The following is a 13,988-nucleotide window of genomic DNA, read 5'->3' on the forward strand; positions in this document are numbered from 1 at the left end:
ACTGAGCATCCTTTCTATCCCATGATTAACTTCACTGTGGTCATTTCTGCTGTTGTTGCTAGATGTTCTATGAGCCTCATTTCATTCCAGTCCTGAGACTACACCACTAGAGTAGCCTGAGTCAGGCCTTGCCCAGCACAAAAAGATATGAATGCTGATTATTAAAAAAAATTTTTTCTAAAGACATTTACTGAATGTAAATCAATTGTTATAATGAGGAGACCAAACTTAGCTTAGAAATTGCCTCAGCCAGCAAACACTTTATCCCTTTGCCAAGTGAAGAGATATGGGATCTAAGGGCAACATGGGTTTAGAACATAATCTTGTTTGTAAAACCTTTTGGAGAAGGATGATGGACTATTATGAGCACCATCACCTCATAAAAGAGCAGGGAACAACTGAGGGGAAAGAAGTATAAAGAAAACTTGGCAAGAGACCAGGGAAGCAAAATCATTCCTCCGGCATTTAACTGGAAAAAAGGATAAAAGGAAAAAATGTAAAAAACCCAGGAAGCTTTTTATAATGAACCCTTTTTGTCATCAAGGTTAGTGGAGCCTCCATCTGTGACCTTTGACATTGTACTCCTGGACGTGCACAGAAAAGCGTCTAATGATCAACATAGTGCCTGGCACACAGAAGGTACACAATGAATGCTTACTGATTGGCAGAGTGGGGAGGAAAGTGAGCTGGATTGCTTTGGAAAAAATGCACAGTTCTTTTAAATATGCTCAGCCTGCAACAAAAGCTCTTGTTAACAGTAATATTATAATATAATCATAATAACAGTATCTCATGATCCTGTGTGCCATGGAATATTATAATCTCCAAAAACTAAAGTTGAAGAGCTTATCTAAGAGGCAATGGAGAAATCCATGGTGGGCGTGGTCAGCCTAAAACACAATTTCAAACAAATAATCGTACAAAAAGAGATGGAAAGGGCAAGGTGTGGGGTTCAAATCTCACCTCTCATGATTACAACTTGTATGACCTAGGGTCATTGTTCAGTCATTTTTCAGCTGTGTCCAACTCTTCCTGTTCCTGTTTGGGGTTTTCTTGGCAAAGATACTGGAGGAGCTTGCTATTTCCTTCTCCAGGTCACTTTACAGACGAAGAAACTGAGGCAAACAGGGTTAAGTGACATGCCCAGACAGCTATGTGTGTCTGAGGCCAGATGAGGCTTTCTTGACTCCAGGCCCGATATTCTTTCTATCCATTGTGCTACCTAGCTGCCATGTAACTAGGGTTGCATCAGTACAAATAACTGATACGATGTAGAACATGATTGGGGCAAAAATGGATCTAGATATCCAGACAGGATGCTCTAAGAAAATTTGAGAAGGAGAATTTTCAGATGATAGGATCAGGGAAAGCTTCATAGGAGAGTTAACACCAGAGCTGGGCACAAAGAGAAGGATTTCAGCAGACAGATAAGGAAGGAAAGAGCTCCAGATCTGAGGACCAGATAGCCTAAGCAAATCTGTGAAGGTGGCTGAAGGCAAAATGAGATCAAAGAGCCAGAAGTCCAATATGGTGGGAATCTAGAGCATACAAAGGGGAGTGGTGCAAAACGAGGCTGGAAAAGTAGTTTGGAGCCAGGCTAAGAAAACTTTATTTTGTCTCTTAGGTAATAGGGGCTTACTTAAGATTTTTGAGTCAGCTAGTGGGTGTGGTCAGACCCATGCATTAGGAATATTATTTTGGTAGCTGTGTAAATGACGAATAAGGGAGGGGGGAGATTAGAGGCCTGCCAGGAAGCTATTGTCAGCAGTGGGAGGAGAGAAGAGGGATTAGAAGCTAGGGTTCAACCACATCTAAAGTTACAATTTTATAACTGTTCAGAAATGAATAATATTCTTCAATTTAATAAAACGCAAGCAAACGGAAAGAATCACAGAATATCAGAGTTAGAAGAAACCTTAGAACAGACTTAGTCAGACTGTTTTATTTACTTCTAGCTGCCCCTCTGGGCTAATCTCTCAGCTAGCATGTATAGGTCAGATCCCCAAAGGGCAGCTGCTACACCCAGGTTTGAAGGTACCTTGTGAGTCTGCACTCCAAAAACTACAGCTCATGAGCCCCTATTGGTGAGTATCCCATCAATAGTCACCCAGTAGGCAACATTAGCTCAAAGTAAAAGTATTTACTAACATGATGTACTAAGAACAGTAGCTAAGAAACATCCTCCCATAAGTCTAGGACATAGTCTCCCTCAAACATTGGGAAAAGTAGGCTCAAACTTAGACTACAGTAGACTGGAAGGAATATATATGCCCAAGGCAACTCACTGTAGGGCATCAATGTTCCTTTCTTTCCTCACGGATGTGTTTCACAATGCTTCACAAGTACATAACATCTCCATGATTATATATAACATCTCTTCTAAGAAGATAGCTTAATTGGGCTCCTGAGACCACTTTTCTGCACAGTCAGCTCCCTGCCAGGACTAGTTCTCACCTAAATCCAGAATCATGTCTCTTCTTTGCTGTCAGAGAGCTCCTGATCCTTGAATTAGCCTGCAGTCACTGAATCTCTGTGTCTATGTCTGACTGGATAGAATATGTCTCTACTATTTGCTGGTTATGGAGTCATCTGCTAGGTAACTAGCTAATGATTGGGGGACCTTCTGCCCACCAAGAGTAATTTCTTCTCAAAGTCTGGATTCTTTCTCAATTGCTGGATCCTACCTGGACTGGACTGGTGGGCTCAGCTGTATCAGGGCCACTGAGGTATGCCCAGTCTCCAACCAGTCAATATTGATTATCCTTTCGCATTCAATCAAGGGAAATGACTCCACCCTTCTAAAGGGATGACTGGGCTAGATGGTCTGTTTGCTACCTTTTTATTTCTGCCAAGGAGACACTTTCATAAAGAGGTGACAGAATATTAACATGTCTTTGCACTTCATTAACATATTAATGACTCAGTACTTCTGTTAACTGCCCCTTGTCTTCTGTTACAGTCAGAGGTAACTTTATCCTTCTCCCTCCCCACCCTTTACTTACAGATGAGTAAACTGAGACTCAGAGAGGATTTTGTGGATGGTCACACAGCTGGTATGGCATAATCGGGACCTGAATCTGAGCATTCTGATTCTGTGTGCAGTATTCTTTCTACTATACCATGATACCTCTTCTGGTGGGGTCAGGAAGGATTCCATTCCCTGGCAGATATGACTTAAAAGTTCCTCTCTTTTCATATGATTTCACTGTATTATTACTTCTCGTAAAAATGTAGGGGGCAGCTAAGTGGCACAGTGGATAAAACACCAGCGCTGGAGTCAGGAGGACCTGAGTTTAAATCCTGCTGCAGACAGTTACTAGCAGTGTGACCCTGGGCAAGATGCTTAACTCTGATTGCCTAAAAAATATATATATATACATACACACACACACACACACATACACACATACACACACATATGTATATATATGTAATTTGTACCTTATTTATCAAATCTTATCACTCCTATGAGATGGTATGTTCCTAAGTTTAGCACAGTGCCTGATGCGCAGAGCTTAAGAAATGCCTGTTGCTTTCCTGCCTAATACAGGAGCTCTTAACCTTTTTTTGTGCAAAGGACCCCTTGTGCAGTCTGATAAAGCTTAAAGACTCCTTCTCAGAATGATATTTTTAAATGCATAAACTGAAATACACAGGTTACAAAGGAGTCCATTTATATGGAAAGAAAGCTGGAGTTTTTTTCCCTTTCCAAATCCATGGTTAAGAGTTCCTGTCCTGCAGGGCAGGAATTGTATCTTACTTGCCTGTGCATCTCTCCCAGGGCCTAGCACAGCTTGTCAGACCTTAATCCCTTAATAGGTTGGAGGATGATTGATTAACAGTCCAATAAAAACATAATTAGTGACTGTGGGTTTTAAGACCTTTTTAACAAAGGAAGAAACAAACATTCATCCCATGAAAAACCTCGGGGTTCTGCTTTACTTTACTCTGGTCTGGGCACATCTAGTGTATTGTGTTCAGCTCTGGACACCAGAAGAAAGACCAGTAAGCTGAAGAATGTCCAAGGGCAGGTCCCTACGGTGTTGAAGGGCCTTGACTTCTTGCTATAAGGCTGAGGGAACTGAGTCTGTTTAGCCTAGGGGAAAGAATCTTGCGGGGTCAAAGGGTTGGGGAGGGGGAGACTGAGAGGGGAAAACATCATAGCTATCTTGAGGAATTTGAAAGGCTGTCTCACGTGGAAGACATTACACTTTTTTCTGTTTGGCTCCAGAAGGTAGAATTTGGAAGAATTGGTGGAAGTTACAACAGAGCAGATTTAGCTTGATGTCAGGAAAAAACTTCTAACAATTAAGCCCTTTCCAAAAGGAAAACAGCGTAGCTGCCCTGGGAAATACCTGGTTCCCCATAATTGGATGGTTTTCAAGTGAAGGGATGGACAGACACTTCTTGGATGTATAATGGGTCTTCTGGAAAGTTTTAGACTGGCTATCTTGCAAGGAAGCATAAGTCCCTAAAGATTCTGGTAATTCCCAGAATGGGAAGAGAGGAAGATAACATGAAATCAGGACCAATGGGTGGGGTTTCCTTCCTCCTATATCGGCAGTTTTAAGGGTCTCTTGAGAGAGAGGAGAGACAACGCTCAGAGAAGGGAAAGGTGGCAGGGATTCTCCAACATGGGGAGCAGTACAACTTCGGGCGAAGCTCTGGTGACATCACTCTTCTTCTAGTGGAACACTAGAAAGACAAAAGCTAAAGTGGGAAGGTGTATATATAATTCTGGAGTTTTGTCATTTTTGTAGCTTGCTTAATGGGTTGGAGCCCTGAGGAAAAACATCGGTAGTTACACTTTTTCCTAAAATGGGTATGACCGACATCATATCTATGTACCTATTTCTAGGCACGTTCTTGTTCTTTTATTCTCTTCAAGTAGGCATCTGATGAATCTAATCCTATGTTTAATAAACACCTGTGGTTGATGTGAAGCAGTGAGATGGCCCGGTGGATAGAGTGCTAGGTGTGGAATCAGGAAGACCTGAGTTCAAATCTGACCCTAGGCAAGTCACTCAATCTGTCTGCCTCAGTTTCCTCAGCTGTTAGGACCCAGTGCAATTGTATCTATAGAGTACTTCATCAATCTTAAAACATTATATGACTAGTGTCTATAATAACAATTGCTAACATATGATAATTGTTGACATTTATATTATTAATAATAAATTTTGATGGTAAAATTGTCATAAAATATCATTATAGCTAGCATTCACATAGTGCTTTCAGATGCGAAATATTTACTACTATTACTTTAGCTGTTCAATTCTTTTCAGTCATATCTGACTCTTTGTGATCCCATTTGGGGTTTCCTTGGCAAAGATACCAGAGTGGTTTGCCATTTCCTTCTCCAGTTCATTTTATAGATGAGGAAACTGAGGCAAACAGGGTTAAGTGATTTGCCCAGGGTCACACAGCTAGTAAGTGTCTGAGGCCAGATTTAAACTCGGATCTTTCTGACTCCAGGCCTGGTGGTCTATCCATTGCACCATATATCATCTAATGTAATTCTTAAGTCTCTATGACTAAGTCACCTTCCACTCACTAAACTTCTCTAAAGGCTTTCCCCCAGTCGTCAGTGTCCATAAGATATGAGGCAGAGAATGGCCTCTTAATCACTGGATGGGTGTTGCCTCAGTCAAACTGAGACCTGTTAAAGACCAAACTTAAAAGGGCTGAGGTCTCCCACTGCATCCAAGGCCGTCTCCAGTCCTCCTGATCCATATCTTCCCAACTCAGATGGCTTTGGAGGAGAAAGTGAGTCTGGTGATTTTGCACAGCCCTCCCTCCCTCAAATCCAATTTACTTGCGTGTCATGGTATAACCTCCCTGATGTCATGGTCATTTTTGGGAATGAAAGACAAACAACTGTGTCCATAACACGCAACCTGCAGCTTGCATCCAAGCTGTCTAAACTTGGTTCTTCCTGTCCTACTGACCCAAATATTATCTCCCTTGCTTGGTGAAATATGATTAACCAAAAAAAAAAAAAGCTCTGCTGCTGTTGGTTACCCAGGAATGAGTCTAGGCACAAGACAATGATGGCCTTGAGGAAAGCTATTTGAGATTTATAAGCTATTGTACCACCTGAATCCAGGACATGCTGTATGCTCCAATTCTGGTATCTATCCTGCTCCTCAGAGATCACCAAGTGCTTCTAAAGCCCTCCAGGGGCTTGCATACCCACAGGCCAAACTTATGTCCACATAGCTGTCCACGAGGATGGCTGCTGAAGATCTAGACCCAATCCACACCACGCCAGTGGTGGCTTTGTACAATGGGCCAAAATCACCAGGGCATCTGATCCAGCTCCATTCATTAATGGGAGGACTCCACTTAGTTTTCCTCTGCCAAGACTTTCTCTATTACTGCACCGTCCCTGTTCTGACTTACTGCTGGCTGTTGAAGCCTAGACTGATCCCTCCAACTGATTGTGCCCCTCCCAAAGTTACTTTGCCTTTATTTGATTCTTATGTATCTGTGTTCAGGTTGTGTCCCCCCCCCCCAATAGAATGTAAACTTCTTGAAGGCAGGGATTGATTCTTTCCTTTTTTTTTTCCTTTTTTTTTGGGGGGGAATATTTCCATTACTTTGCACAGTGCCAGGCACACAGTAGGTACTTTAATAAATTACTGTTGAATGAGTGAATGAAGAGCTGAAGTGATGTTGAGGAAATCACAGAATCATGGAATATCAGGGTTGAAAGGGACCCCAGAGAGCATCTAGACCAACCCATGCATAAAAAGGTGCCCCTCTACAATCCACCTGTAACCACAAGGGGATCACAACAGGTTAGGTTCCTAGTCTAATGAGGTGGATTTCAAAGGCCCCAAAGTCCACAGTAATTCTGCCTTTAGGAGTGTAGTTGTGAAACATATGAAAGGATCATGAGGATGCCTTCAGTTAGAGAAAGAAAACCCTTTAACAATGGGCTAGGCTAGGGATTGGAATATTAGCCCTGCACTAGGAAAGATCACTCTCCCTTTCATATGTCTCCCAGAGCTAACTCTGAGCATCCCTCAAGCCACAAACAAAGGGACACAAGGAAATGATAGTAGTAGTTGTAATAGTAGTAGTGGTAGTGGTAGTAGTGGTAGTAGTAGTAGTAGTAGTAGTAGTTGTTGTTGTTGTTAGATAATTAGCTAGTTAATAATAATAGTAGGAGTAGTTAGGGCAGCTAGGTGACACAGTGGATACAGTGCTGCGCCTGGAATGAGCTGGAGAAGGAAATGGCAAACTACTCCAGTATCTTTGCCAGGAAAACCCCAAATGGGGTCATGAAGAATCAGGCATGACTGAAAAGAACCGAACAACTAAAGTACTAGTAAATATTTAGCCATGATGATATTTTTATTTTTATTTTTTTTCTTTTTGGCTAGGCAATAGGGTTAAGTAACTTGCCCAGAGTCACACAGCTAGTAAGTGTCTGAGGCCTGATTTGAACTCAGGAAGATGAGTATCCCTGATTTCCAAGCCCAGAGCTCTATCCACTGTGCCACCAGCTGCCCAGAAGAGCAGCATGTTTGAGGGTGAAAGACAGTTAGTTCAGTCTTAGACACTTTACAAATGTAAATTATCATTATTATTACTGCTAATATCCATTGAGACAACACATCAGGACAAAAATACACTATGAATTCAGTTCACACTTTTAAACACATTTGTATTATATTATTCACAAAAGCATTTGCAGACATTTGAAAAATATAAATTCCTTGTAGGGATTGTTAAACCAATCTCTTTTGAGTGATTATGCATCTCACTGAGGAGGCCTTGAAGTTTTAGGATTTGCGGCAATTAGCATATTTTCAGTAGCACCTGGAGGACCTTACATCTAGAGAAAATCCCTTTTCCATCTGGAACATTTCATGGAAGGTATCTTCCATGATGGATCAAGAGATAGTGACGCATACTGGAAAGAAGTCTTGACTTGAAATCAGGGGGGACAAGAGTTTGAATCCTGCCTCTGACACTACTTGTATAACTATGAACAAGTCACTTTACTGCTCTGAACCTCAATTTCCAAATTTGTAAAATGGTCACAATAAAGCCTGTGGCCCCTATCTACTTCTCCTAGGGCTTTGGTGAAGTATGAGAAACATTTTGTAAACATTAAGGTACTATATAAGTGTCAACTATTATGACGGTGATGAACACCTTTGGTGATCATGCATCTTTATTTCCTTCCTTGCTTGATGCTAATTATTGCAGGTCCATTATCTTTGTAGTTGCCCTTATCAAAAGGGAGTGACCTCATGCAACAGAAACTTTAAAACTAAAAGTTGCAACCAATCCAAAGTACAATGGAGAGCTATCTAATGGGTTGCCAGAGGGCTGCAATATTTCCACTGGGGACCTATGCACCGTGTGGACAAAAAGTGACTTTAGAGGTAATATCCAGTACATGTGTGATTCACAAAGGAAGTGGACCTATTACATAGAGAAAGTGAGAGACCACAGACTGACAGCCTATGAAACAGTAACATACATGCTAGATTCACTGTCTATGACTTATGGGAAAACATGGACAAGACTCAAACAGGATGATGAGATGGTATGGGTGGGTTGTGACCTGAATGGATGGAGGGAATGCTCACATCAATGAGATTCCAGACCCATTGAAATAACATGCCCATACACGGGCGAAAATGAAAATATGCGGATGCTATACAGGCATTCCAAAAGTCTTAATGCAGTTTGGGGGGCTTCACGGCTTAATACTTTTGCACTAAGATTTTTGAGATACCCTGTATATTAAATGTACATTACGTCTTTGTGTATAGTGTATAACATGTATGCATGTGTGTGTGTTGCATTTATTCAGTCAATATAAGGCATGTTATTTATAGATTTGTATACTGCTTACAAGCAAACAGTGGCCCCTCTGGGGTCCAATCCCAAAGATTGGGAACCACTAGAAAGGCTACATTAACATTTCAATCCAGAATCCCTGGTTGAGACACGGCTATTTGCCAGGGTGAGATGTCCTCCATAAGAGGGGGATCAGTCAATCAACAAGCTTTATTTAAGCACCTGCTATGCACGCCAGATACTGTTAGGGGATACAATAACAGAAGTGAAACAGTTCTTGCCCTCTTGGAGTTTATATGGTCCATTTGAAAAGAAACTTTGTGATCAGAAAGTCAAAGGGGGAAAATGGAGGGAGAAATCATCCCTTTTTGAAATTTACTTCTTTTACCTTTTATTTAGAAAAATAAATCTCTTTCCATTCTATTGTCTCTGTTGCTCTTCATATCCATTGGCCATACATTCAGTAAAAGGTACGGATACACACTGTGTGCTGGGCACACAAGGCAAGAAGTTCTGGCATTCCATGCCTACCCTCATCAGTCATTCATGTCATCTGCACCCCACTCTCCACCTCCTTCTTTCTCGAGAGGGGAGATAATTCAGCAGGAGATGGATGAGGCTGCTGGTGTGAAAACAGTTTATGTTCCCTTCACCAGAATTTTGTGTCTTCTGCGGACTCTCCCACTGGAAATCCTAGGGAGGAATCTCTGCCATTGAATGTCAGAGTCTCTAATGCTCTTCTCATGGTGGTAGGATCAGGGCTGGAATCTCGGGGAGCTGACGTGGGACTGGTGGAAGGTGTGGGCTCCATAGACCACTTCAGGGGGTGGTGAGGATGTGGTGGCCAAGATGGAGCACAGTGGCTCATGGCTGCTCAGCACTGAGGTGAAATACTTCATTTCCTCCGTCAACTGCTTGATCTCCTTACGGAGAGCTGCATTTTGTTTCTCCAGATCTTCACTCTCCTGTGGGTTGAGAGGCCAGGACACAAAGTTAACACTTTAGTGTTTAATGGGAGGCAGGAAGATAACGGAGAAGTTAGGGGATAGTTGGGGCAGGGCAGCCAAATTAGAAATTCATATGCAGAACCAGAGTGTGTGTCATGTAATGCAAAAAGCACTGGGCTTAAAGTTGGGTTAAAATCCTAGCTCTGACACTTATTGGCCATATTTAACAGAAAAGCAAATTGCTTCACCTCTCTGACTCTCAGTTACCTCGTGTGTATAATGGGGATAGTAATCCTGGCACCATGTATAGCGCAGAATTAGTGTGAACAAAATGTGGTATAAGAAATGATGAACAGGCTGACTTCAGAAAAACCTGGAAAGACTTGAATGGTCTGATGTTGAGTGAAGTGAGCAGAACCAAGAGGACTCTGTACACAATAACAACCACGTTATGTGATGACTAATATTGTTAAACTGAGCCCTTCTCAGCATTACGAGGATCTAAGACATCTCCAGAGGCCTCGGGATGGAAAATGCTGTCCACATCCAAAGAAAGAACTATGGAAGTTGAATCGCTATCACTTATTTTTACCTTCTGTTGAGTTTTGTTTCATCTTTCTGATGGTTCCTCCTATTTGGTTTTAATTTTTACTTACAACTTCACTAATGTGAAAATGTGTTTAATAGGAACGTAAATGTAAAGCCTATATCAGATTGTATGCTGTCTTGGGAAGGGTGGGGGGAGGAAGGGGGAGAAAAATTTTAAACTCAAAGGCATATGGAAGTGATTGTTGATAAATTAAAATAAATTAATAAAATTTTTTTAAAATGTGCTAAAAACCTTTCTGAAAAAGGTATGTTGAGTTATGCCCAAAGAGTTATTTAACACCTACACTCTTTGACCCAGCAATAACACTATTAGGCCTGTTTCCCATGTTGATTAGAGAAAAAGGAAAAGAACTTATATATTCTAAAATATTTATAGCAGCTTTCTTTGTGGTGGCAAAGAACTGGAAATTAAGGGGATGCCGTCAATTGGGGAATGGCTGAACAAGTTGTGGTATAAAATGGTGATGGAATACTTCTGTACTATAAGAAATGATGAGCTCAGATGATCTTAGAAAAACATGGATAGACCTGCATGAAATAATGAAGAGCGAAACGAGCAGAACCAAGAGAACACTGTATACAGTAACAGCAGTACCGTCTTAAGAACAACGTTGAGAGACTAAGTCATTTTGACTATCATCACTACCCAAATTAACTGCAAAGGACATATAAAGGAAGACGCTATCTGCATTCACAGAAAGAACTGATAAATAGAGGCATGCATAGAATGATTTTACACATATGTATGTATGTATGCATGTGTGTACATATGTATATGTATATATGTATTGTGTATATATATGTATATAGTATCCATCTCTAGGGTGGGGGTAGGGGAAGGGAAATAAAACAAATTTACATAATAATTTTATCATATATTTTAAAAGAATAGCAAGTTACACATAATAGATTTGCTGTTTCATGTGCAATCATTTTTATTATACTCTGTTACGGAAATGCTTATTTTATTCCATAAATTAAAAATAAAACAAATAAAAATTTTTAAAAGTATTCTATAAATGCGAGCTATTTCTCTTTCTGTCTCTTTCTCTGTGTCTCCCCCTTCTCCCTCCCTTCTTCTCTTCTCTCTCCCTCACCCTCTCTCTGTCTCGTGGGGGGGGTGGGGGAGGGGGTTGGCATCTAGTGGGTGAATCAAGGTGATTGGCAAGATGCAAACACAGCTGAATGTTTAATGAGAATGAATTCTGTTTCTTCCCATTCTCTTTCTATGGCATTTCAGTGGAATTCAGCTAGGTGACTCAGTGGATAAAGTTTGGTGCATATATCTTCTAGGCACGTAATTATTTTCATGCTGTGTCTCCCATTAGAATGGGAGCAGGGACCATTTTTTCCCTCTTCCTTCATACCTTTAACGCTTAGCACAATGCTTGATATATAGTGAGCAATGAATAAATGCTTATTGACTGACATAGTAGGTGCTTAATAAGTGCTGGTTGATTGACTGATTGATTATCTGACTCCCTTCTAACTTCAAATACATGATACTGTGTGCCTTTTTTTTTTCTACTTTGTCCTCCTTTCCTTTTATTTGGATTCAGACTAATACAGTCCCCCGATCTGGGACTTAACTTTAACTTCCTATTCTGTCTATATAGTGAAGTACTTATATTCCCTGTGAATACTAAATATTTAAAAGAAACACTTATCAACTTTTGCATCAATGATTATAATTCATTTTGAATTAGCACTTAATTAATAGTAGCAATAACAGCTAACATTCTTATATCACCGTGTGCCAAACACTGCGCTAACCACTTTACAATTCTTATCTCATTTGGGCCTCATAACAGCCTTGGGATAGTAGGCGTTATTATTATCACCATTTTATAGATGAGGAAACTGAGGCAAATGGCAATCAAGTGACTTGCCCAGGGTCACACAGCTAGTGTCTGAAGCTGGATTTGAATTCAGCTCTTCTTGATTCCAGGCCCAGAACCCTCTCCAATGCACCCCTTAGCTGCTTGAAAGTATTTCAGAAATGAATGATTATATGAAAAACAGTTAATTACCCTCTCATAGAGCTCAGGAGTACATTTTCCATATGATTGGGGGGGGCTACTATGCTTTTGTATGATTTTTTTTAAAAAAAGGTCTATAATTGTCTCTCTAACATTCATGCTAATAGCGAGATGGAAGAGCTGCCTGATTTTGAGGGGAGTGATGAACCTATAATTTCATTGGTATGGGAACCACTTGGGCAAGAAAACCTGCTTTATCCCTGCAGATCAGTACACATTTTGAAATTTTATAGACTTAAAAAGTTTAATAAAAGCACCTACTATGTCAGTTGATAAGCATTTATTCATTGCTTACTATATATCAAGCATTGTGCTAAGTGTTAAAGGTATGAAGGAAGAGGGAAAAAAATGGTCCCTGCTCCCATTCTAATGGGAGACACAGCATGAAAATAATTATATGCCTAGAAGATATGCACCAAACACTATTCACTAAACCACCCAGCTGATACACACACACACACACACACACACACACACACACACACACACACACACACACAGTGTCTATCCAGAATAAATCATTTTACTGATGGGTAACTGAGGCCCAGGTCTTTCTACTCCAGGTTCAGAGGTCTGTCCACTGAATTCCACTGAAATGCCATAGAAAGAGAATGGAAAGAATAGTACTGCCCAGAATCACACAGACCAGTAAGTGTCAGAGGCAAGCTTTGAACCCAGGTTTTCCTGGTTCAAGGCTGGCTCCCTAACTACTATGCAACATTGCCTTTTCTGCATAATATTTTTTATGTAGGATCAGGGGATCTCAGAATTTATTTGGTCCAGTGCTTTCATGGAGCATGAACTGAACATTGGACTTTGGACAATTGATCCTTGGTGCCCTTCCCCCCACCAACCTACATTTGAAAACCTTCAGCAAACAAATGAACTCACTTTTTTACAATAATAATAACTGATAGCATTTATTAAGCACCTGCTATGTGCCATGCACCATGCTAAGCATAAAGCATTGACACATACAATGCTTTTCTTAAGTTGTATCATCTGATCTCTACAGCCCTGTGAGGTAGGTAGATGCTATTAGCCCCATTTTGCATATGTGGCAAACGATGCTCAGACAGTTCAGGTGACCTGCCCACAGGCACACATCTAATACAGGGCAGAGCTGGGAGTCAAACACAAATACTCTCATTCCAAATCCAGCCATCTTTTTCAACACCACCAGCATCCCATTCCCTTTTCAAACAGTTCTAAACATTAGGAAGTCCTTGCTTATAACAGAACTAAAACTACTTCCCTTTAATTCTCATTCATGAGTCCTCATTTACTTTTCATAGGCCAAGTAAACTGCGTCTAATTCTTCTACCATTTGTTAAGCCTTCAGATTCATGGAGGCTTCTCTGGTCCAGAGCAAACATCCACAGATCCTTCAGTTAATTCTTGTATCACTCTGTTCACAGTCCCTTCACCATCCTGATTATCATCTTCTAGACCTAGATTAACCTTTGTTGGTCAGGGAGCCACCTGGCCATGATTAGGGGACCTCTTGTCAGAATAACGTTTTAGGGGGCAGCTAGGTAGTGCAGTGGATAGGTCACTGGCCCTGGAGTCAGGA

General features: G+C 40.9%; 1 protein-coding gene across 1 annotated transcript in view; it reads right to left on the reverse strand.

Moving 5' to 3' along the window:
* Positions 1 to 7,651: 7,651 nt before the first annotated feature.
* The window catches only part of BATF (basic leucine zipper ATF-like transcription factor), a 47,688-nt gene continuing 41,351 nt past the window's right edge, over positions 7,652 to 13,988 (reverse strand). Inside the window, exon 3 of the mRNA XM_020986256.2 lies at positions 7,652 to 9,785. Within this exon, the coding sequence (XP_020841915.1) occupies positions 9,576 to 9,785 (210 nt within the window). The 3' untranslated portion in view covers positions 7,652 to 9,575. The remainder of the gene's footprint in view (positions 9,786 to 13,988) is intronic.

The sequence above is a fragment of the Phascolarctos cinereus genome, unplaced genomic scaffold (genome assembly GCF_003287225.1).
Source record: "Phascolarctos cinereus isolate Bilbo 61053 unplaced genomic scaffold, phaCin_HiC Scaffold_3;HRSCAF=262, whole genome shotgun sequence".
Classification (NCBI taxonomy): domain Eukaryota; kingdom Metazoa; phylum Chordata; class Mammalia; order Diprotodontia; family Phascolarctidae; genus Phascolarctos; species Phascolarctos cinereus.